Source organism: Beta vulgaris, chromosome 4 (assembly GCF_026745355.1).
Source record: "Beta vulgaris subsp. vulgaris cultivar EL10 chromosome 4, EL10.2, whole genome shotgun sequence".
NCBI lineage: Eukaryota > Viridiplantae > Streptophyta > Magnoliopsida > Caryophyllales > Amaranthaceae > Beta > Beta vulgaris.
Genome location: NC_079205.1, coordinates 33265684 through 33287033, shown reverse-complemented (window position 1 = coordinate 33287033; position 21350 = coordinate 33265684). Strand labels below are relative to the sequence as shown.

The 21350-nt window shown below is 36.4% G+C and overlaps 1 protein-coding gene across 1 annotated transcript; it reads right to left on the bottom strand.

Moving 5' to 3' along the window:
- Positions 1-11690: 11690 nt before the first annotated feature.
- LOC130591119 (uncharacterized) lies at positions 11691-12907 on the bottom strand. The gene is made up of 3 exons (XM_057394037.1): positions 12890-12907; positions 12456-12810; positions 11691-12403 (listed from the first exon to the last, which is right to left on the bottom strand). The coding sequence occupies exons 1-3, from the start codon at positions 12905-12907 to the stop codon at positions 11691-11693; spliced, it is 1086 nt and encodes a 361-aa protein (XP_057250020.1).
- Between the last annotated feature and the right edge of the window lie 8443 nt (positions 12908-21350).

Here is a 21350-nt window from a genome sequence, read left to right as displayed (position 1 = left end):
TCGTTACCTTCAAATTGATGTATGAGTTGATTAGCACATTAGAGTAGTGAATCTCTTGTTTTAAATCCTTGTTTGTACTAAAGGAAGAGGGTGTCTTACTTTGAATCTTCGATATTAATTCTTTTTATTGGACTCTTGTTTGCTCCTATATTCACTTAGGTTTTTTCCTCAACTCTAGTTAGCAAGCAAACAACATCTGAATTTTGTACATCAATAACCAATGAGTATAAGTTGTTAAAGATGTGGTTAGTATAATGTAGTAGTTTTTTGCTTAGCATAGCAATTAGTATATAAGTGAGTAATTACCTATACTCTAGTCACTTTTGTTGTTTCGTTCTTTCGATCGATCAAGTGAGTGTATCATAAACACTTCATCCTAGATTGTAGCTTAAGGTGTAAACCTAATTATTAGGTCATTTTTCACGGGTAAATGTTGTTTGGTGTTTCAAGCAACATCAAAGTTGTTTAGAGTGTGTATTTTTCCTTTTGAGATTTTAATCTTTGCAAGCATGTATCAAGTCTCTTCTCACAGTTGCTACAATCACTGATCCTAACATATTTAGTTCATGTTAGTAATCCGTATAGTGAAAAAGGTTATTGAACATAGTGAAAACATATTTAGATTTTTTCATAGTCTAAATTATTCTCACTAAAGTTCGGAACAAAAGGAAAACAAATGAAGGATTTCAATATTATAGCTAGATAATCTCACTCAAATTATATATACATGGCTTATATGATGGAGCACGAAAAACTACAACTTCCTTTTTTTTCCATTCCGAAATGAAGAGAACTTACTTTCAACATACATATTATGGAACAACTTATTTTTGGCCCAATTTTTTCATCCATATTCTAGAGTACATGTATTAATGTTTATTTGCAATGGATATTCGACCCCTATATATTGTTTTCTCTACTAAACATGGGTAAGCATTTCTATATAATTAGAGCCTAATAAGTGATAAGTCTAGAGTACATGTAATCCAAAAGAAAGAATTCGAAAATAGCATATAGGTAGCCAGAGTTATAACAAAAATAACCCCTTAACAAGAATAAGTTACTAAAAAAAATTGAAGTATTATTATATAAATCAATGGTAGAAAAACAAAAAAAAGAAGTTGACCACAATAATTTGTAGATGTTATTTGATATTTCCATCTATCCCAAAAACCAATCCAAATGGTATAAATAATGAATCTTGAGTATATGCTGACATATACATAGGCCACATTACCAAACATGCTGAAGACAAAAAAGAGCACGATGTTATCAATTATTATCTCTATTATATAAGGGAAGGGGGGAGCAATGGTGTCCTCTTTTGAAATGCCTATTTTGCCACCCTTTCCTTTCTAAATTACAAAACGAATGTCAAAATCAAAATCGTCACTCAAAGAAAACTACCGAAATTAATTTACAACACTCACATACAAATCACTTAAAAGAAGAAACTTTACAAATCACTCATACAATTGAGAAAATCACGTTATAAAAATCACGCAAATCACTCAAATAATCAGGAAACTTTTTTTAAACTTAAAATTAACATATAAACTAAAACTAATAACCTAGAACGTCAATACATACAAAAACATTTATAAAAATTTACTTACAAATATTCACAAGAACCATTCACAATTAATGGTGGGTCATGATAAAAAATAGAGGTGTATTTGTAGTGAAATCAAAATTTATAATTTACACAAGGAAAAAAATTATTTACTTTTTTATAGCGTTTTCTATATATAATGAAACTTTTCATATATTTGACCTATCTTTTTCTATTATATAATAGCGATTAATTATCAAGGTAAAAAGGTTTACGTAAAATATCATTCAAGAATTAAAGTACAAGATATCACTATTATATAAATATAAGGGAAGGGACGAATACAAAAACAGCTTAGTTGTTATATTGAAGCTATAATAAAACCTCTCCTAAAACCTCTCCTGGTATACGATAAGGATTTTGGCTATCGTGTGCGTGCAACGGTGCATGGGGCGGAAAAAGAAGACTGCGGTGCCAGAAAACACTGCCTAGCTTCGGGGTCAGCTCAGGAAGGTAGTGCAACACCTATTTTGCATAGAGATGGTGTGAATGAAGACCAGGGTAATGGAACAGTAACTACGACACCTCAAGCTTCTAACACTGGGATGATGAATGCTCCTGGATCGAGTCCTGTGGAGGTTGCAAAGCAGAAATGGCAGAATTTTACTGGGCATAATCGAATATCTGATAAAGGTATAGGTCTTATGTTTGTAGCTCCTAAAATTATTGAAGGTAAACCTACTGCTCAATTGGATAAGGCTGAAATTGATAGAATGAATAGTACTTGGGAGAATGCTCTCATTCTGTATGTGGTTGGTCAAAATCCCACAATGACCGCCATTTTAGCTTACACTAAAACCCAATGGGGGCTGATTATTGAACCAGAGCTTAATAAACATGAAGAAGGTTATTTTGTGGTGAAAATGAAATCGAAGTAGGACATAAACTCTATGCTATATTACTGGACCTCATTTATTTTTTAATAAACCTATGATTGTGAAGAAATGGACGCCTACTTTTGATTTCCATAATGAGATTTTAAAGGTAGTTCCTATCTGGGTTAGATTACCAAATCTACCTTTGAACTGCTGGAGTGAAAACTCCCTGAGTAGAATTGGAAGTCTTCTAGGTGTACCTGTATACGCAGATGAGTGCACTACAAAAACTTTACGTATTTCTTTTGCCAGAATTTTGGTGGATATTGATGTAACGAAGGATATGTTGTATGAGCTTAATGTTGAAGATCCTAATGGAAGCATCTTTAAACAGTGCCAAATCATTGGTCATAACTGTGAGAACAAGGCTAAAGGCCCTACTAGAATTGTGAAAAATTGGGTGCCTAAGAAAACAGAAGGGCCCAAAACTGGAGAGCAAGTTATGGAAAAGGTAGACATTGGGGTGATTGACTCAAAAGAGGCTACAGGGGATAAGGATCACATTGGAGCTCCTTCTATGGATGTTGATCCCTGCCCAGGTGGGGGTCCTACTGTAGTAGTAGAGCCTGATGTGGTTATTACACCTGTAGTTACTTCGGATCATCAGTCTAGAGTCTCTGAGGAAGAGGAGCCTTGGAAGATTGTTACTAGGAAGTCTAAAGGGAAATATGTGGCTTTTAGCAAAAGTGGTAGTATGGCCTTTTCACAATTGGACTGAGGAAGGCCTGGGGGTGCGAGGGGACCAAATCCCTATCTCTCTTAATGGGATTGCTCTCCTGGAATGTGAGGGGTCTAAATGACCCTTTAAAAATAAAAGAGGTGTATCCAGCAACATCTTGTGAATAGCTGTGCTTTGTTTGAAACTAGGGTGAGAAGCACAAACTATCTGAAAGTGCAAAAGAAATTTGGTGACCAGTGGAGCTGGGTAACTAACTATGATTATTCTCCTAGGGGAAGGATTTGGTTTGGATGGAAACCTGGGGAGTTAACAGTGAATGTAACTAGTAAGTCTGAACAATGTATAGGACTTAAGGTTCAGGATCTAACTAAAACCTACCTGTTAGTTGTGGTCTATGGACTTCATACCATTTCTGATAGGAAGAGTTTATGGGAAGAATTAGAGAGACTTGTTAAGGTATCAAATGATCCTATGATTTATATTGGTGACTTCAATGCAGTGCTGAGTGTTGAAGATAGATTGAATGGAGCTGCTATTAGTGAGCAAGAAACTCATGATTTTGTGGAGTTTATGAATACATCTCATATGTTGGAAGCTCCTTCATGTGGGTTGTTTTACTCTTTGAGTAACAAAGGTCTGGGTAGTCTCAGAATATGCATTAGAATTGATAAAGTTATAATTAGTGATAGCATGCTGGAGCTTTTCCTTGAGATGATGGTAAAGTACCAGCCTTGTGGTATCTCTGATCATACACCTTTGGTTGTTACCTTCCAACCAGAAACATAGGTGAAGGGTAGGCCATTCAAATTCCTTAACATCCTTGCTGATGACAGAAGGTTTCTTGATGTTGTGACTGAAGCTTGGATAACTGTTAATGAACAACATCATATGAAGAGAGTATGAAAAGGGTTACAAGCTGTAAAAAAAGCTCTGAAAAACCTTCAGAGCACTCACTACTCCAATGATCATGGAAAGGTGGAAGATATTATAGTTCAGCTCCAAATGCTTCAAAATGACAAGGCTATGCAAAATGACTCTCATTTGCACCAGGAGGAGAAAGAGTTGATAAATAGACTAAGACATTGGTCTAATGTGGAAGATAGTATTATTAGACAAAAGGCCAGGATTGATTGGATGACTAAAGGGGATGCTAACACCAAAATTTTCTTCACTGTTGTCAAGATTCGACAAGCTAGAAACAAAATTAGGATGCTGCAAACTTCTCAAGGTGAGATTTTGACAACTCCAGAGGAAATTTCAGAGGAGCTTGTGAATTTTTATAAGGCCATAATGGGATCTTGTGCTACCACATTGTCAGCTATTGATTTAACTACAGTCACGGTTGGCCCAGTTCTGAGTCTTAACACCAGAGCTTCTCTTATACACCCAGTGAATACTGAGAAAATTGATAGAGCTTTACATGACATAGATGATAACAAGGCCCCTAGTATTGATGGTTTTAAAGCATTTTTCTTTAAAAAATGTTGGCATATTATCAAGCAGGATGTGTATAGTGGGGTAATGGAGTTTTTTGACAATACATATCTTCATATGCCAGTTAATAATACTGTTATTACACTGGTGCCCAAGATTACACAAGCTGTGTGTGCAAAAGACTTCAGGCCAATTGCTTGTTGTACTCTTTTATATAAGATTATATCTAAGATTCTCACCCATAGGATGCAACTAGCTATTCAGGAGGTGGTGGATGAATCTCAAGCTGGGTTTATCCCAGAAAAATATATTGCTGATAATTTTATGTTAGCTACAGAGCTAATTAAGGGCTACTCCAGAAAACATATATCACCTAGATGTGTTATTAAGGTTGATATGAAGAAGGCCTATGACTCAGTGGAGTGGCCATTCCTGGAGATAATGTTGCTTGAACTGGGGTTCCATACTATCTTTGTAGGTTGGATTATGGCTTGTGTGAGAAGTGTGTCCTACTCAATTGCCATTAATGGTATCCCTTCTATTCCTTTTGAAGCTAAGAAGGGATTAAGACAAGGGGATCCCCTGTCTCCTTTTTTATTTGCCCTCAGCATGGAGTACCTTAGTAGATGTTTGAAGGAGCTAAAAGATGATCCTAACTTCAATTATCATCCTAAACGTGAGAAAATTAACCTAAATCATCTCATGTTTGCTAATGATCTATTAATGTTTGCTAGGGCTGATGTTAGCTCCGTTAGTAAAATTATGAATGCTTTTAAGAAGTTCTCTGAGGCTTCTGGTCTAGTTGCTAGTGTTGAGAAAAGCAACATATACCTAGCTGGTGTGACAGATGAAGAGAGCCAAGAGATTGCGAATGATGTTCATCTTCCTATTGGAAGTCTACCCTTCAAATACCTTGGAGTTCCCCTTGCTTCCAAGAAGCTTAATACTTCTCAATGTAAGGTGTTAGTGGAAAAAATTACAGCTCGAGCTCAGAGTTGGATGACTAAGCATCTAAGCTATGCTGGCAGGCTACAGTTGATTAGAAGTGTTTTGTGTAGTACGCAGAATTTCTGGGCTCATATTTTCCCCCTGTCTAAGAAAATCATCAAAGTTGTTGAAGGGGTATGTAGAAAGTTTTTTTTGGACTGGTTAGGTGATGGACTCCAGGAAAGCTCCTGTTGCATGGCAGACTATTTGCAGACCTAAGGTGGCAGGAGGGTGGAATCTGATAGATATGACTAACTGGAACAAAGCTGCCTTGTTGAAGCTCCTTTGGGCTATCTCTTTTAAGCCTGATAAGCTGTGGGTGAGATGGATTGCTCCAAACTATATGAGGAGACATGATGTTTATAATGTTGTAATCAACAACAATATGTCTTGGAATCTGAGGAAAATTCTAAAGACTAGAGAACTTCTTGATCAGGTAGGGAGTTGGGAGAATGTTATGCACCAGGGCAAATTCAGTATAAAAAAAACATATAAGCTACTCCAAGGGGAGATGCAGAAGGTTAAATGGAGGAGAATGATCTGTAATAATGGAGGCAATCCTAAAAGCAAATTCATTCTGTGGTTAGCTATTCAAAACAGGCTTCCTACAACTGATAGGATTAGTAGATGGACCATTGCTTGTCATTTGCAATGTTGCCTATGCTCTAACAGCAATGAATCCATCCAACATTTATTCTTTGAATGTAGCTACTGTGCTGAAGGTTGGTCAAGTCTCTTGCAGTCTATTGGTATTACCAGAAATGCAAGCTCATTTGATATGAAGTGCAGATTGATGTGTGCTAAAGCCCATAGTAGGAGTACCAGGGCTAAAATCTATGTGAAATTGTTTTCTGAAGCCATACACACAATATGGTGTCAGAGAAACAATGTCATCTTTGCCAAGTCAATGTGTCCTCCTTCTCAGCTGATTAAACAAGTGATATTCCAAGTTGCTTGTAACTGTAATGAAACTAAGAGAAAAATACTAGTGCAGTAGGCTGTAGTTGTATTTTGTTCTCCCTCACTTGTTGTTTGGGAGTTTGAGCTGCCTGTACTGTTGTGGCTAAGTTATAACGTCTCACCATTTTTTTTTGGTTTTCAATAAGAATTTTGAATTGCCAAAAAAAAAAAGATATAAGGGAAGGGAGGAGCTATGATGTCGTCGAATGAAGAGACTATGTTACCCCCTTTTCATTCTAAATTACAAATTCACTTACAAATCAAAGGGGGCTTCAAACAAAAAACCAAAAATATAATTATAACAATCACTTACAAGTCAACTAAAATCATAAAATTGCATAATATGCAAATTACTAAAATGAGGAAGCTTTACAAAAACTTAAAAATTCACTTACAAACTACAACCTATGAAAAAATTGACTTGAAATCAGAGTGTCCGCTTTCTTTACAATTTAGGAAGTATTGTACTTAATTCAAAAATCAACTAAAAAATTATAATTTTATAAATCATAAATAAAATTCAATAAAATTTCTATTTTATTCATAGAATCTAACTTTGAAAAGTAAAAAATAAAATAAAAAGAATGGTGAGAGACTTAACCGATCAAATTTTACAACTTAAAACAATTATACTTCGCATGTCCAATGTTCAAATTTTGACTCTTATGTCGAAGAAAATCGAGTTTCTATTTCGAAAAACATTCAAGCACGCATCACGTGCAAAAAAATCTAGTATTATATATTTTAGGAGACATAAACATGGATATGGAGGCTGAACTGGAAAAATAATATCAATGACCTCCTTGCTATAAACAAAAGTCGTGTATCATCTCTCTATTCATCTCTCCCACTTGATAATTTGCCACAAAAGAATCCTATCAATACAATTTTTCTGTATTATAGTTTGATCAGTATGGTTTTTTTTCCATTACTTGTTGGATTTTTTTCACTTCAACGACCTTGCTATAAATTCTACTTTTTTCAAATATAAACCTCGTACAGTTCATCTTGGCACATTACATTAATTTTCTGAATGCAAAGTAGGATCATATTCATGAGTCGTAAATTGAATTAAATTACAACCGAACATGTAGGTTCAAGGAAGATTACTATTTTTTAGTAATTTTCTTTTGCATATTCGTCATAGAGTAGCATGTCCAACGAACTTGGGTTGCTCTGGTTGTACACTACGTCCCATGTTCTTATGACTTGCGCCACCAGTGGTCCCCCTCTGCATGTGGGCTTGAAGTCGAAAATATGTTGTCTTTTTTACTCCATTTATTAGTGTTCTGATTCCTGCATGAGAAAGAGTTAGTATGAGCATAATTGTTTAATAGTAAACTGGACAACATGGATACTTTAGAAAAGAATTTGGAGTCGTAGAAGTATATGTGGGACTGATACTATGTAAACTTGGGAATGATTTTATTAAAATGTAGTGCAGGCATTGCCTTTTATATAACATATACTATGACATAAGTTCATCTGTATAGATCTCTAAATATTTTTTGTAGACTACATTTTTTTTATCATTGCAATATGTTGATCTTCGATTTCTGTCTTAGGATGCATATTTTCAATCGTTTACGTGTAGTGACTCTTGTGACGGCTACATATAGCTGCCCATTTGTGAAGATTGGTTTTGGCAAGTACAAACTAACTTGATCAAATGTTTACCCTTGGCTCTTGTTGATTGTCATTACAAAGCACACTTTAATGGGAAATTGACGCCTCTTCAGGGTAAATGGTTAGGACTTAATGTATTTTCATTACTTTGAATATTAAGGAAGCCCATATTTCTCGTCAAGATAGCATGGAACTACTTACACATAAGACACCTCAGAAAGCGTTGTATGCATGAAGGTAAATGTCAGTACCAAAAGAAGCTTAAAAGAATTAGCAAGGTAACATCTCCATAATAAGAAAGCTTTACTTTCACCTAATTAACATTTTCAGTATAAACAATTTGAGTTACTTGCTCAAAGGCTTTCAGTAGGTTAAACAATATGACCAAAGTTGACCTCCCACTTATATCGTTAAACGGTCCATCAGTACCATTTAACACAATTCTCCACCAACAGATTCACCAATTTTTTTGTAACAAATATAGATCTATGGCTCAGACACCTATACTTCTAATGCAGTTCAATTCACCAACATAGAGAATTTTTGATGAGATAGAGAATGCCCAAGAAGACCAATGTAACAACAACATGACTCTGATAAGAACTTTCAAATCAACCTCAAAGAGAAGAATAACCCGACGATCGAACCCAACAACTTTGAGTGATTGATAAAGGTCTCTAGCAAGGTTATCATTAATAAAAACTACTACCAAATAACTTTATCATCATTAATAAAATGTAGAAAAGAAATTACCGAACATTCCTGACAGAAGTAATAAAGGAGAGTCTAACAAACATAAAGAACATTATCACCTTGATTAGTCAATGTGCTACGTTTTTACAGTATCTGGGCTATATATTATTATAATGAGTTTCATGTATGCTAATTACTCCCGCTAACTAAAACTGAATAAAAAAGGACACTTGGATTATTTGGAAGCTTATAGTAAGTTACCTTGTTTGGATTATTTCATAAGATGATTTACAACTAAGATGGTGAAGAAATTTATACAAAAGGAACAAAGAAAAAGATGAACATAATACCTTGCAATGCTGATAAATTAGAGAAATACTTTGCCAAAATAACCGAACAAAATACCAATCAGTAAAATAAACAAAAGATCGAGAAGTGAAAAATAAAGTTCCCTCTATGAATTAAAAATAAAGTTCCATCTATGCCAAAAACCCAAAAATAATGTCAGATTAGATAATAAGTTTTTGAAGAGGAATAACAAAAGTTTGAGTATCATACAATTACCCTATTCACTATATATATATATATATATATATATATATATATATATATATATATATATATATATATAGAGGGTATATGACAGTTACAAAATATGCAATTATTGAATTTAATTTATAATTGAACTTTAATGTGTAATAAGAATATTTATAGGATTTAGGAGTGACGATTCATGATTTAAATTGGGATTTTTACTAAGATTAACAATTTCAAACCTTTAATATGTGCATTATCCTCTGACCCTTGAACTCCATGGCTTGATTCATATTCTCGAACATCAACAAATCAACAATAAGATTCGATTAGAAGCAAGAAAAATTGGCAAGCCCATTAATTATGAAGTAGAAGACTCTAACATTCATGGTGAATTTCGAAAGGGAAGCTGGAGCAAGGGGATGAGTTATTATACAAAAATAACGTGTATGGCTGGAAGTAGGTCTTGAATTCCATATTACTAATTACATATATCTGTAATTTTATGGAAATATGAATCATTAAGAAACATTAATTAATATTGTGTTTCTTTGGAAATTCTTACGGAAGGTCAGGGTATCGAGCCCAGGCTTCAGCATATTTATTTTTTAAATAATGACCACATGACTTTGTTGGTTAATAAACACGTGGAAAAATTCTAGCGGTAGGAGGTGGGTGCCACATGGTGCATCGACGTTGTCAAACACGTCTTTTAATATATTTCTATAAATGTTTGTCATTTAATTGGGGTTGTGAGAGTACATGTGGCTACACAAGATAATTTTTTGTCTTGGATTTTAAATATATATAAAATTTACTCATTCTCTTTTTTATTTATTACACAAGAAAGAACATTGAGTAACATGAATCTAATTTTCTAAGTATCGGATTTCTCAAGCTTTTTGAAATGCAATCGGGTTTAAGGTTTATTAATTTAAGATTGTTGTAATCACCTTAAAGAGGAAAAGGATGGTTAGAGCATTGTAATTAGGTTTGTTGCTATTAATTGAAGAGATTTTTGCAACTTACAAGGTAAATACCAATTATGAAATAGGGTTTATAAAGTTAAGGGTGTAATAATTCATTTAGGAATTTTCTATATTGTACCCCTGTGGTTTTGGTTTTCTATATTATACCCCAACTTTTTTAACTTTCTACACTGTGCCCCATAACCATTAAAGTGTTACACAAATTACCCCTGCCGTTAACCTTCCGTTTGTGTTATACGTTAATTGCAGTTAGTGGGTTGTTTTATCTTTGTTGCCCGCGAAGAATTCTAGGGTTTGTTTATATGAGTCCTAATTTACCCCCAAATTCTCTCTCTTCCTAAATTTAAATTGGCAACCATTGTTCCTCCTCAGATTTTCGCATCTCCTCTCAACCCCAAAAATGTTTTCATCTTACTCTTCATCAAGTGCAGCAGCGAATTAGTATGAATTTTTTGCACCAAAATGTAATTGTAGTCCTCCAAAATTGGCAAAATTGCATATCTCACATTCACAACGCAATCCAAGGAAGGCGTATTTCAAGTGCGATTACTACCAGTATTTCGCGTGGTTCAACAACAATCACATGATGAGAAGAGGGTAACAAGGTATACTGCGTGGTGATTCTGCAAATTCACAAACTGAGCAAAGCAATTTAATGGAAATAAGATAGGAGCTTGAAGATGTTAAGGCAAAAGTGTCTGGCCTAGGTGTATTTTTGAGAGATTTTGTTAAAATTGGGTTAGTCATGTATGTCCTTTTGCTGGTTGTCATTAAGATGTGAGAGAGATATGCAATTTTTTTTTTTTTGGAAAGTGAGGCAGAATGGGGTATTTTGTGGTTAAATTAGTAGTAATTACTTGTTTGGTCTTGTTTTAGATCATTAGTTTGTACTATGATTGCACTTGCATATCTAATGAAAAGGTAATTTCATTTCACAACAAAGTTTCAAAATGTGTATACACCCAAAATCATCTAATATTGTAATTTCTGCCAACATGGGTTTCAAAAGGCGTGTTCAAATTCAATAAGAAACAAAAACAACATAGGTTTGAAACAACATTACATTATGCCTAACAAAAACAGTGCATACACATAAAATCACCCATATAACATTGCAATTCTATCCATTATTTTCTTTCTTTTGGCACTGACATCTTCTTCAAGGAGACTAACTGGTTCTGATTCACCAAGAGTAACTGGTTGGCTCATGGTCTTCCTTATGGATTTTCCTTTCCTTGGCTGAGCTGATGGCGGTTTGGACTTGATGATGGTTGATCTGTTGCCTGGGTCAGTGGTTGTGATTATTGTGACATCATGAAATCAATGAGATTGTGATCATTGGCCTCATCTTGTGAGATGTTCCCTCTTGCCAATGTCTTTCCCTTTTTTTTCCCTTTCCCTCTTTTGTTGGTAATCCACCTCCCTGTTGCTCTCTCCTTTAATTTACAGGTTTTGGAGTTGTGCCCAAAAGCTCCGCATTTCTTGCATTGAACTATTGTGTTTCTTTTCCCCTTTTGTTGCTCTCCTTCCTCCCTCATTATATTTCTAGAAGGTCTTCCTATTCCTCTTTTCATGGCAGGTGGAGTAAGCTTGGGCAAGTCCATCTCAGGCCATTGTTCTTGATCTGGGATGGGGGAGATATTACCCCTGTATGCTTGTTTATATCTTAACACTGAAAACCACTCACTAACAAAGTCAAGTGGTTCCTTCCCAACATCCAATATGGCCCTGACTCCATGCTTGCATGGGATGCCAATTATCTGCCATCTTCCACAGATGCAAGCTCTGTTGGTGAGTGAGACATGCAATACACTTCTATCATCATGAATCTCATACACCCCTCTACCTGATGGGTAGGCATGACATGTCCTTGAGTCTTTGATTATTACCCTTAGTTTTTCTCTGATGTTAGGACACACTCTATCTACCCATATTTCACTTAAGTGTTGTCTGGTATCATGTCTTACCATGGCTACCCTCCTCACCCTATATAACAGCAAACCAACATTACTACCTAACATGTATTTAAAGTAAAGAATGAAAATGATTAAAATTAAAGTGTATACCTTCTAGTAAAGTTAGTATGGGGTAACATCTGTCAGCTCCAATACTTGAGGTAAAGCTCTCAACAAAATTATTTGTACATTCATCATTGCACAAAGTTGGATCATATTTCCACCTAGCCCACCTATCTAAGGGACCAATATTTGTAAACCATCTAACTGCACCTAAACCAACAGTGCTTTGGAGTTTCAATAATGACTTCTTGAAACTGAAAGCTGAGTATGACTTAACCACTGTCCAAAACATCTTATGCATGACAAGTCCACAGTACTCAGATTTAAAGTTCTTGCACAAATGTCTTGCACGGTACCTTCTTGGTACCTTTGGCCACACAACATCTAAGGAAGGATCAACACCCTGCATTTGGTTCACATAATCATGTTATCACATATTCCATATCCATTTAAATGAAGGTAATTTATGATTAAAATCTTACCGTCTGCCTATCAGACATTATTGTCCAATCACTTCTTCCAATTTGAGTTAAAATAGTCTTCAAGTGGTGAAAAAACCAAGACCAATTCAAGATTGTTTGTTTTCTGAGTCCACAACAGCCACTGCAACCGGGAATATCTCATTGTTCCCATCAAGAGATAAAGCTGAGAGTATAATCCCACCATAATCACCCTTCAAGTGACATCCACCTACCCCCACTAACCCCCCTACACATATTCATTAAACCCGTGAACTGGACTGAGAAACTTATGAAAGTACTCCTAAATTGTAGTGGTTTCTCTGGGTTTCACAGTTCAACACATGTGCAAAATGCTATGGACTCTGGGTTGTTCTCCTTTAGAAGCACACAATAGATATGTATGTTGATGTATGACTCATCATGGCCCCCTTGTATCATGGAAATAACAATATCCTTCATTTTGTATATTGTGGAGGTTTTCATAGTCAAGCCATACCTGTCCTAAAGGAGTTGGCTGATTGACTTACCCTTCGTATCAGGATTGGCTCTAACTATCTGAATCAGACGTGGTACTTCTTCAGGGTGTCTGAATTCCAAGTGCGTTGTATTTGACGTCCATTTATATCTTAGAGATGAAAAGTTCCACTTTTCACTTCTTGGACTATCAGATGGGGCCCTTTCCAATTCGGCGTCAGCTTACTAGGCTTTTTAGCCCATCCAACGGCTTTCATTTTCCTTAGAACCAAGTCCCTTACTTTGAGTGGTCGTCTAATGACTCTTTTGTTAGAGTCCTGAGCCATTCGCAGCTTGTACAGTTGCATTCTCAATAATGCTTTGCCCTTGTCCTCTAGTACTTGGTCTAAGGTAGTGCGTAATGAAGCCCAACTAACTTCAGTTTCATAGACCAACATGAAAGGTGTCTTAAGAGTTCTTGGTCGTGGTTCTTATGGATCATAACACCAATTGTAGTTCTTCAACCCATAGTCCCTTGTCATTGTCCAGTTTTCTTTTTATGCCATTGAGAGGGTCTTTTGAAGGATTCTACTTATTCGATCCATTGGCTTGTTGGTGGACGACTACAACAAGTTAGCTTTGATCTCTCTTTCAGCCAACCAATCTTTCAGTTTTGGTGTTTCAAACTGTGGACCGTTTTCAAATACGATGGATTGTGGCATGCCGAACCGGGTTATGACATTATTTCAAATAAAGCTCTTGATGCCATTCGTCGTTATGCCCCACACTGCCGCAGCTTCTACCCATTTAGTGAAGTAATCCACTGCCACGACTACAAACTGCTTCTGTCCAGCTGCCACATGGAAAGGTCCGAGAATATACATGCCCCATTTGATAAAGGGAAGTGGGAACAAGATGGGAGTTAGGTAAGTTGACGGCTTCTAATTCAAGTTTCCATGTTTTTGACAATTGTCACACTTCTTTGCATAAGCAAGAGCACCTTCCTTCAATGTAGGCTAATAGTACCCAGTTCTCAAGTCCTTTTCTTCTAAGGCTCTTCCTCCAATGTGAGATGCACATGCTCCTTCATGGAGGTCTTCCAACACTTCTAGCTTATCATCCCCAGTAATACACTTTAAAATAGGACGATTGAACGATTTCTTGTATAATGTTTCATCCTATAACTCAAACCACTTGTCTTTGGCCTTGACATACTTGGCCTCCATAGGGTCTGAAGGTAGATGACCTATCTTCTTGAAGTTTATGATGGGCTCCATCCACACTGCTGCTCGACTAACATACATGACATGTTATTATTCAATACTCTTTTTTGGCTTACCTTCCCAGAATAATGTCCTTGGTACATCACAGTCAACTGACCTGGCCAACTTTGAGAGAGCATCATCTTGATGGTTTTTCTGACCTTGGTACTTGGTCGAGAACAAAAGGCTTTAAGGGCACAATCTCATCCTTGATCAGACGCATATATTTGCTCATTGATGCTTTTTTGCATTCATAATTCCCATTGACTTGGCTGACGACTATGGAGAGTCCGATTTTGCTACTTATCAAATGCTTTGGTTGTCTAATCAACCCGAGCATTTGTGAAAATTTTAATAAATAAAATTCACAAATGCTTGTGTTGATTAGTCAACCGGAGCATTTGATGTCAAATGCTCCAGTTGATTAATCAACACAAGCAGTTGTGAATAAGTGCTCCGCGCCTCTAGTCAATCAACCCGAGCATATGGCTGTCCTTTTTCTTATTACTAATTAATTACCCCTACTTCCCTCCCTATTCTAATGAAATTATTGCTTCCCCCCCAGTATTCGCCTTTTTGTTCTCTCCCTCCCTTCACTGGTTTCTCTTTCTCTCTCATCCTGTATTCATATCCTTCCATACTCCATTTCTGCCCTCCTTCTCTCCATCCCCTTATCGTCACCTTGGTTTCCAGTTCAATTTTCACTTGCATTTCACCCATTCTTCACAAAAATAAGTAAGTGGCTCGATTTGTTTTTTTCGATTTCTGATTTATTTTGTTCTAAAACTTGAACCCTAGAAATCGAAGAAGATCTATTTCTCCCTTTCACGAGTTCCTCTATTCTCTCTCTATCTCATCACGCCCCTGAATTTTTTCTCTCTTCAGATTTTGATGTCTTTTCTAGATGGTCTGATTACTAGTTCTTAGCGTCGTTCTTCAGCACCGCGGTAGGAGGCGGCGGCGATAGTGGTTCTTCCGCATCGCTCTCTCTCTCTCATCCGTTTTGTGTGAGGATTGAAGCCCGTCATTGCTGCGTTGCCAAAGCTCACCAGAGTTTATGCCTTCTCCATATCCTCGCACCGTTCATTCAGGTTTCTGATTTTTTTTGTAGTTGAGTGTCAACTTTGTTCACCTAATTGTAATTTAATTGCTCTATCTGAGTTTTATTGCTGTATTTTTAGGTTCATTCTTTTTGGTTTTTCAGATTTGGGGATTTTTTTTGGGTTTTCTTTGACTTTTTAGGGTTTTGTTTAATTCACAAACTTTCACTCTTATCTCGATTGAATCACTCCCTAGCCTTTAGTTCCAGTCACTCCCATTCCAATTTTCTCCTCTCCTAGTTTGTAACTGCAAATGCAATTTCTATATTTTTTTTAAGGATTTCATGTGATTTCATTTGATTTCTTTGGTCATTTGTTTGTTTATGATGATTTCGTGTGTTTTTTTTGTTGAGTTATTCTGATTTTTCGGTGTTTATGTGATCTAATTTGATGGGAAGCTCCAACACCTGTGGAAAATCCCGTTAACATAGGTGGAAATCACATCTATGAAGCCAAGGTTTATATTTTTCTCTTTCTTCGTGATTCACACCTTTTTTTGTGTTGTTAACAAAAGAGAATTTTCTATATTTACGTTTTTTTTCATAGTTTAACAAGGACTCGGGGAATCTTATTGACTAGTGGAAATTGAATCTCCTACATTTCACCACCACAACCTCCATCAGTTCACGTGAGCAAGAATTCTAAAATTTTTTCTGTTCGCACACGTGCTCAAGAATATGGAGGTGGTGCCTTTGCAGTTTATGGAGATATTGTAGTATTCTCGAATTACAAGGATCAGAGACTCTACCTGCAGTCGCTTGCTTCGGGAGGTTACCTACTTTGCTCAATGTGAGCAAACTCTATAGTCATACTTGTTTTATCTGTAATGAGGCCATGAGCTTAATGTGTTGCAGTTATACAAGGGTAATAAGGTTCTGTTGTGCACCCTCCTATACTACTAAATTAGCATAGGTCATGGGCCCCTTATGGTGATGTATTCTTTTAAATGCTTCCAGTTGATAACTTTAACCATTGTGCTACAGCCTACCGGTGATAGGCTCTTTAGTTTTCTGTCGACTACATTGTCTTCTTATCTACCAACAACTGGGGTCTTGGAAGAAATTCCTTGCCCTATGCAATATAAATTGTCTTCGGATGCTTTCTTAACTTTCATGTTGTTTTGTTTTTACGATAGTGATTCCTTATTGTTGTTTAATGTTGTTTAATGTTGGTTTTTAAATATGAATTCCTTGTTGTTGTCTTCTGCAAGGTTCTGCTGTCCCGGGCTATTGCCTCTAGTGGTGCTGCCCTCACTCTGCTGCTGCTTAGCATTGTTGCTGTATAGTGACTCTTGGCGGTGCCTTTTGCTTTTGTTCATTCACATTCTCTCTCTTATTAGAGATGACACAAAATTAAGTTTCATTGTGGTATATCTATTTTTTTTTCTTTTTGGAACCCATTTAGATTTGAGTCTGATTTCGCTTATGATGTCCATTTATAAGAAAATTACTTTGGAGAATCACTACGTTATGGTTTTCAATTCCAAGTTTGATTATTTTGAATTACAAAGTATTTTAAGAATCTCTAAAGGGAATATTATTTTGTAAGAGTTAGTTTTAGTTGGGATGCGATTAGTCTAGTTGGGATTAATCTAGTTTTGAATTTGAGATTATATTAGTCTAGGGAGTCATACTAGTGCATGGTGTTATGAAATTCATGATTTATTGTATCATGATTTACTCTATAGTTTGCTACTCCTCTTATCTTGTCTTATCAAAACTCGATAGTTTGGTGTCTGCTTCATATTCTTATTTGTTCGTTGAGATCATCATTGAGAAAGGAAGGTGAAGCCTTAGATGAACTCTAGAAACTCTTTTGTGATAAAATTGTTGTTGCTAACTTTTTATTGCACTTTTTACTTCTCTGATTTATGGTCACAAATCATAGAACTAACACCCTTAATTTTTACTTTCTCTCTCCTTGTTCTCAGATCTGAAGGTAACATTAACTTTATGTTAGTGCATTTTTTTAGGTTTTGCAAATTGATTCTTCATTTATTTTGTTTGATTCGCGAATAACAGTTTGCCATATTTGACTTTCTATTAGTGCATCTGTTTTAGGTTTCGTACTTGATTTTTATAAACTTGTATGATTTTTGGTCGTGAAGTTATCAATCTAATTTATGAAGTATTAGGGATTTTGATGTTTGATTTCGAAAAGGTTGATTTTTCGATGGTTTACTGGAGTTTGTGGGACTTTGACTGAATTTTGATTCTGATGATGATATCACTTTGAGCGAATATCAGTTTGCCATGCTTACTGTGAAACAAAAATCACACTCTCTTCATCCCTTATTGTTTGCCACATTTCCTTTTGATTACTTTTTCAAGAGTTGTTTTTCAAGAGTTGTATTGAGTGAGTAGTTATGTGATTTTGCAAGTGGAGTAGGAGAAAAAGTAGAGAGAGATTGTGGACCACGTCACCTAAAAAGATTCATATGAAAAAGATTCATTGTTGTAATAGAACTCGAGTGCTGATATTCACAGCCAACAAGGGTTTCGGTTAAGTATCACAAAGGCCAAACATTGACCACCATAGGGGAAGCGGTGCCCACAAGAATGAATCACTAGTTCAGATATCCCATTGTTAACCCCTAGTTCTAGTACAATAATGAATTAGTTTCAGATATTTCATTGTAAACCCCTAGTTCTAGTACTAATAAATTACTAGTTGAGTGGTGAAGTAGCTGATGCATCAAATTATTTCATAACCTAGGTTGAGAAAGCAAAAGAAACGAATTTTAGTTTTCAAGGTGGAGAAAGCTTTTACATAGCTTTTTTTGGGTTCCGTGATAGCGAAGAACTAGTAAAAGGTGTGTGCCTAATTAAGTTGTGTCTTGTTTTTTATTATACCGATAGCAAGGTATCTGGTGATGCAGGGCAAACAAATAAATGAACTGACTTGTCTTCCAAATGGGGTTGAGACCTGTTTCTCTAAAATGTTTGAGCTCCTTGAATGAACAACGACATCTATAGCAACTAAGCTGGTTGATCATGTTGATTTTGTTCATATATAGGGTCACCTGGCTAAGCTTCCGAAGAACCTTTTGGCAAAAACTGATACCATCAGAAATACAGGGCAAGTATGTTAAAATCTCTTGTAGGAACACGTTAGTGCAGTTTGCCTCAGTTCAAGTTTTATTCTGAATTGCTCTAGCAATGATGCAGGTGTTGCAGCAGCTGCCACTAGTGATTTCATCACTTGATGCATATATGCATGGAAAATGTATTACACAGGTTTGTGTATTTTGATAGTATTTCTTTTTTTTCCAGGGAGTTAGACCAGATTTTTATTGAATCAGTAAATTATCTGCCAGTTAAATCATTTGGTCATTCCCCTTCCATATCCTCATCTTGTTTGTTTAAATGTGCAGCATTCCTCATTTAAAAACTATAACGCAGCTGCTTGCAAACATGGAAAACTTCCATGGAAAAATTTTAGTGTTTGTGTTTCTTTGAACCCATAATTGTATTTCTTATAATTTGCAATTGTTGTTTATTTGTAGTATTTCTTGTGATCAGGAACGAAAATATATGAAATATAACTTTTTACCTATATATAATTGATTCTGTATTAATTTAGTGTAAAAAAAAGCAAAAAAGAAAACTTTTTTTTAAATATTTTTTTTGGGCCTCAAATGCTCCGGTTTTCCTTAAAAACCGGAGCATTTGTGTTGCCAAATGCTTCGGTTGTATCCGGAGCATTTGTAAGAGTCTCAAATGCTCGTATGGCGTCTGTTACGCGTGCAATACGGAGCATTTGCGGCCCAAAAAACGGGAGCAATTGAGGTTTTTTCTACTAGTGGCTGCCTTATATTACACATCTTAATCCCAACCAGTAGGGCCTCATATTCATCTACATTGTTGGACGTATGGAACTAGAACCTTAGTGCATATTCGAACTTATCTCCTTCTGGAGATTGACAAATGATTTCTGCCCCACATCCAGTAACAGTTGATGACCCATCTACCATGAGCGTTCAGTGCTTCCTACCTTCGGCTGGACCGAAATTGGATTGGCCGAGTAAGCTCAAGTATAAAGTTTGTCAAAGCTTACCCCTTAATGGCTATCCTTGGTTCAAAGGTTATGTCAAACATGTTTAATTCGACGACCCACTTCAGCATACGTCCAGTAGCTTTCATCTTTTGTAAAACTTGCTTCAGAGGTTGGTCGGTATAGACTAGTATACTTTGAGCCAAGAGATAAGGTCTCAACTTCAGGCTGGCCATGACCAGTGCCAACCCAAACTTCTCGACCGGTGTGTATCTACATTTCGCGTCCTTAAGTACATAAATCACAAAGTATATAGGGATTTACACTGACTCTCTTTTGGCTAGTAGAAAAACACTCACGGCCTGAGGAGACACAACCAGGTATACGAATAAATTTTCCCCCTCGGTTGGACTAACCAACCTAGGCAACTGGCAAAGATGATCCTTGACTTGCTGAAGTGCTTGCTCAGCTTCTACTGTCCATTCAAACTTTGGTTTCCTCTTAATTGTGGCGAAAAAATGATGGCACTTGTCACCTAACTTAGATAGGAAACATCCAAGAGTCGCTAGGCATCCCACCAGGCGCTGCACTTCTTTAATCTTGGACGGATACTTCATGTCTAGAATGACTTGCATCTTTTGTGGATTTACTTCTTTTCCCCTTTGATCCACTAGAAAACCCCAAGAGCTTCCTAACCAAAACGGCTAAAATACATTTTTTGGGGTTCATTAACTTGTACTTTATGAGAGTTTCAAAAGTCCCCCTCATATCACCAACATGGTGTTTTTCTTGCTGACTCTTCACTATCATATCATCTATGTAAGCCTCCATATTCCTTCCCAACTATGGCTGAAAGACCATATTGATCAATCTTTGGAAGGAAGGTGAACGACACATTTTTGAGGCTAAAAGGAACCCTCAACCATCCATACAACTATCTCTCTGTAATGAAGGACGTCTTATCCTGGTCATCCGGCCACATGGAAATCTAATGGAATTTAGAATAAGCGTTAATGAAGCTCAGCAAAGCATGGCCAGCCGTGGAATCCACCGGATGATCCAACTTAGGCAAAGGAACATTGTCCTTGGCACGGGACTTGTTGAGATCGGTGTAGTCCACACACATTCTCCATGTGCCATTTGGCTTTGGTAACATGACCACATTGATTATCCACTCTAGATAATAAGTTTCTCTTATTATGAACCGAGATTACAACTTTTGTGCTTTTTGGTCGACTGCCTGATTCCTGGTCGGCCTCGAAGGTATCGTCTTACGATGAATTGGTATTAAACTTGGATCAACATTTAGCCGCTGGAAAGCTATATCAGGATCAATTCCAGGCATTTTTTCAACACTGTAGGCAAACACATCTTGAAACCCTTGAGAAAATTTATCAAAATGCCCCTCAACTCAGGGGTAAGAGAAGATCCAATCTTCAAGGTTAATTCTGGACGAGCCTCATCCAAAAAAACATCCTCTAGGACCTCCACAAGCTTTGGACGCTCAAGTGCCACGCCCATGAAGGCCATGATGGCCATAACTTCTTCAAATGAGGGAGGCTCTTCTTTCATAGGCACATACTTTCTTTTCTTACTGGGAAGGTGTTCGGGCGTTTTCCTCAAGAGAGCAACCTGCGCTTGAGAACTCTTAATGGTCATCCTCAACGAGGCTTC